Raw genomic sequence first — 4777 nt, 5'->3', positions numbered from 1 at the left:
TGGGCAACCCATATCTGCAAATTATCTCCTTCTTAATGAATTTGATCACTACATTCATAGTCACGCTAGCATATGAAGCTATTTTCACCCACTTGGTGAAGTAATCAATGGTGACTAAGATGAAGTGATGCCCGTTGGTAGCCTTGGGTTTGATGGCCCCGATCACGTCTATGCCCCACATAGAGAATGGCCAAGGTGCTGCCAAGACATTTAATGGTACAAGTAGAGCATTAACATTATCCGCAAAGGTTTGGCACTTATGGCATTTCCTCACATGAACGCAACAATCGCTCTTTATAGTGAGCCAGTAATACCCCGCTCTCAAAATCTTCCGGGCCATGGCATGACCATTAGCATGCGTACCAAAGGATCCCTCATGCACCTCTATTAGCATTTTTTCGACCTCTCTTGCATCCACACATCGAAGCAGTACCATGTCATGGTTCCTCTTGTACAAGATATTTCCACTCAGGAGGAAATCGGCCGCCAATCTTCGTAATGTCCTCTTATCGTTGTCAAAGGTCTCAAGCAGGTATTCCTTATCTTCGATGTATCATTTGATATTGAAATACCAAGGCTTACCATCCTCCTCTTCTTCTATCAAACAACAATGTGTAGGCTCACTATGATATCTGAATTTGATGTACGGAAAATCTTCATGCAGGCTCACTAGAGTGGCAAGGGTGTCAACCATCTGATTTTCCTCTCTAGGAATATGATGAAAAGATATGTCATCAAAGAATTCCATCAACTTCCTAATGTAAGCCTGGTAAGGTACCAATTTGTGGTCCCTGGTCTCCCATTCACCTTTCAATTGATGGATTACCAATGTCGAGTCCCTGTATACCTTGAGTAACTTGACCCTAAAGTCGATTGTTGCTCGGATCCCAGGGGCACATGCCTCGTACTCCGCTATGTTGTTCGTGTAGTCGAAGCACAACCTAGCCGTGAAAGGTATATATTGCTTGTCTGGGGAAACCAAAACTGCCCCAACCCCATGGCCTAGTGCATTAGACGCACCGTCAAACCACATGATCCACTTGTCCCTGTCCTCATCTTCTACTTCCTCCTCAAACAAGGTCACAATATCTTCATCAGGGAATTCTGGATGCATAGGCTGATAATCATTGATGGGATGTTGAGCTAGGTAATCCACCAAGGCACTCCCCTTCATTGCCTTCTAAGTGACACATACAATATCGAATTCTAACAACAAAACCTACCACTGAGCTATCCGTCCAGTGAAAGCGGGCTTTTTGAAGATGTACATGATGGGATCCATTTTGGACACCAACCAAGTAGTGTAATTCAGCATATACTGCCTCAGACAGTGAGCTGCCCATACCAAGGCACAACACGTCCTCTCTAGCAAAGAGTAGTTCATCTCGCATGCCGTGAACTTCTTGCTCAAGTAATAGACGACCCGCTCCTTTTTTCCGGACTCATCGTGCTGTCCCAACACACACCCTATTGACCCATCTAATATAGTCATGTATAGGATAAGAGGTCTTCCGGGCACCGGCGGTACGAGCACAGGGGGATTCATCATACACCACTTAATCCTTTCAAATGCCACTTGACAATCATCATCCCATTGGATGGACTAATTTTTAAGCAACAATTTGAAAAGAGGCTCGCAAGTGGAGGTCAGCTGTGATATGAATCTCGCTATGTAGTTCAACCTTCGCAGGAAACCTCGGACCTGCTTCTCAGTGCGTGGCTCCAACATTTCGAGGATTGCCTTTACTTTGTCTAGATCTTCTCTACTCCTTTCTGACTAACGGCAAAGCCGAGCAATTTTTCAAATTTAACCCCGAAAGTACACTTTGTGGGATTCAGCCTCAACCTGTATTTACACAGTCGCTCGAATAACTTCCGCAAATTGACAAGGTTTTCCTCCTCGGTCCTCGATTTAGGGATCATGTCATCCATGTAGACCTCGATCTCTTTATGCATCATGTCATGGAATAACGCCACCATGGCCCGCTGGTATGTTGCCTTGACATTTTTTAGCCCAAAGGACATCACCTTGTAGCAGAAAGTTCCCCATAGAGTGATGAAGGTTGTCTTCTCTATATCCTCTTGTGCCATCTTTATCTAATTATAGCCCGAGAATCCATCCATGAAAGAAAACAGGGCAAAATTGGTCGTGTTCTTCTTGCTCCACCATTCTTTTCAAATCTAGGGGAAGCCCCTAATCCTCATCTTCTCCTTTCTCGGCTTGATTTATTAGTTGCTCAAAATCAACATCCGGGTCCTCGGTATCACTACTTTCACAAGACTCATTGTTGGATCTGCATCAAATCATTTAATCGCAACAAAAATAAATATGCAGAAGAATGAAAATAGATGAAAGTGCGAGAGGGAACACATCAAATAGAAAAGGTTCCGTATTTATAATTGTGGGAACATTAAAGAAAGAGGTATGCCCAACAGGAAGCAGACCCTAAAGCCTAGGCCCAGCAATAGGGTTGGAACTATTGGATTACATTGAATTTGTCATGGAAATCTTGGGTTGTTCGACAATTTTCCAATTCCCCAATTCAAAGCCCAGAGGACATGGCTGCACCCAATTTGGTCGGTCTTGAGGGGTTCCTTCGTTTATCACCGTATCCTAATCCTTGCGCATCCATCCTGCGCTGACAAAACTTTCGCTGATGTGACAAAAAGGGATGTTTTCTACTTGTAGTCCACGCCCTTGTAGACGGGCCAGGTTTCTCTCCTTCCTTTCTAAGGAGACCCTCTTCTTGTCGGCATGCGTAGGCTCGTAACCCAACCCGAACCTTCCACGATTCTCAGCGAACTCCACCAAGCTTGCCATGCCGTCCCCGTTTCGGCCTAAACCCATTTTGGGCTCATATCTGTCCCTTAACATAACCAGAGCCACCATCAAAGCGACACCAAATATGCGTGGCTGCACCGGAGGAGATTCCGCATAAGCACTGCTCATAATTTCCAGCGCTTGGAATAATGTTTTGAATGACTCCTTTGCAGCCTCAACATACAACGTAGAAGACGGACAACTTACCGATATGTCTTCCTCCCCTGATACTATAACCAACTGCCCTTTCACTACAAACTTTAATTTCTGGTGCAACATTGACAGGACCACCCCAGTTGAATGGATCCAAGGCCGGCCTAACAAGCAACTATAGGCAGGGCATATGTCCATTATTTGGAAGGTTATCTGATATACATGGGGCCTAATTTTAATTGGGAGATTGATGTCTCCCCTTATATCCCGATGGCTACCATCGAAAGCCCGCACTACCTTGGAGCTCGGCCTCATGTGCGACGCGTTAAAAGGCAACTTATCCAATGTAGTTTTGGGTATGACGTTGAGGGAAGAGCTGCTGTCGATGAGCACTTTGGCCACTATGTGGTCCAAGCATTTGACGGACACGTGCAAGGCTTTGTTGTGTCCCCTGCCTTCGACTAGTATCTCCTTGTCGGAAAAAGTAAGGTAGTTGTTGGCAGTGATGTTGTTGACTATGCCCCCGAAGCCCTCCATTGATATGTGTTGAGCTACATGGGCTTCATTCAAAATTTTGACCAATTGTGCCCGATGAGGCTCGGAGTTCATGAGCAGCCCCAACAGAGAGATCCTAGTTGGAGTTTTGTTCAATTGTTCAATCACCTTGAACTCACTTTGTTGAATGATCCTTAGGAACTCAATCGCCTCCTCAGCTGATATCTCTTTCTTGCTGAAGTCGTCCCCTTCTGCTGTGATCTTTCCAACCGGGACCTCATCATTCGGGGTCGAGCCCACCTTATCTCTCTCGCCTATATCTGTCTTCGCCTTCCCTTTGTCCTTTGACCATACCAGTAGCTCGGGCACAGTGAAGATCCATCCACTATGAGTCATGCCACTCATACCGGAAATATTTGTAACTTTAACAGATGGTAGGTCCTCCTTAACGCGTATGACGGACCCATCCTTCCTTCCATCAGACCCTTGTGTGGCATATTTCCATGGCACTGCCTTATCACTTTTATAAGGGAAAGGGCACAGGTGTCTTAACTGTAAAGGTCTGGAAACCTCGGGGCCTCTGAGTGGTGACGTCCCTAGTGAAATGGATCACCAAAGGCTTGAGCTTACCCGGGTTTCTGTTGTTTGACTGCATGTATACATCTCCTTCCCCTTTCTTCACACTGCAGACTTTAATTTGCCCCCTGTTCATCATTCCTTGTAGCAGCTCCTCTGCTATTGGACATGTCTCCACATCGTGTGATGTCCCTGGATGTATTAAACAAGAATTTCCTTTGTCGCCATCAAGGTCAATCATACCAGCCACGCACAATGCTTCCAAAATGAATCGTTTGGATGTTGACACATTCCCTATCTATTTCAGCCCCCGAGGCTCCCATTCTTCCACTGCATTCATCACCGAGCCTCTATGATTGGCGAGTGGATTAGTCCGCACATTCAGACTATCCTCTTGAAATGTTAGCCATCCAACATCAATCAAGCTTTGTACCTTGTGCTTGAAGGCTACACACTGCTTGATAGAGTGCCCCGAAAGACCACCATGATAGGCGTAGGTTGCATTGGGATTGTACCATCTGGGAAAAGGAGGTTGGTAGACCTTCCCTGGGCTCACCACAACCATTTGGTTGCTGAGCAAAGATGGTTGTAGGTCGGCATAAGGCATCGGTATCGAGGTGAACTACGAGGGTTTTTTTCCTGGGAAGTTCCTCCTTGGGTTTCTGTTTGTGTTAGTGATGCAAGCTCCATTGGAGCTTGTAGGCCTAGGATCTTCTTCATCAATGGATTCCT

At 45.7% G+C, this 4777-nt stretch overlaps 1 protein-coding gene across 1 annotated transcript; it reads right to left on the bottom strand.

Moving 5' to 3' along the window:
* Nucleotides 1-2194: 2194 nt before the first annotated feature.
* Nucleotides 2195-4286, bottom strand: LOC100793606 (uncharacterized). The gene is made up of 3 exons (XM_006596748.1): nucleotides 4083-4286; nucleotides 2784-3982; nucleotides 2195-2294 (listed from the first exon to the last, which is right to left on the bottom strand). Exons 1-3 carry the CDS (start codon nucleotides 4284-4286, stop codon nucleotides 2195-2197), a joined length of 1503 nt encoding a protein of 500 aa, XP_006596811.1.
* Nucleotides 4287-4777: the final 491 nt, after the last annotated feature.

The sequence above is a fragment of the Glycine max genome, chromosome 14 (genome assembly GCF_000004515.6).
Source record: "Glycine max cultivar Williams 82 chromosome 14, Glycine_max_v4.0, whole genome shotgun sequence".
NCBI classification, from domain to species: domain Eukaryota; kingdom Viridiplantae; phylum Streptophyta; class Magnoliopsida; order Fabales; family Fabaceae; genus Glycine; species Glycine max.
This window is presented reverse-complemented; position numbering and strand designations above follow the sequence as displayed.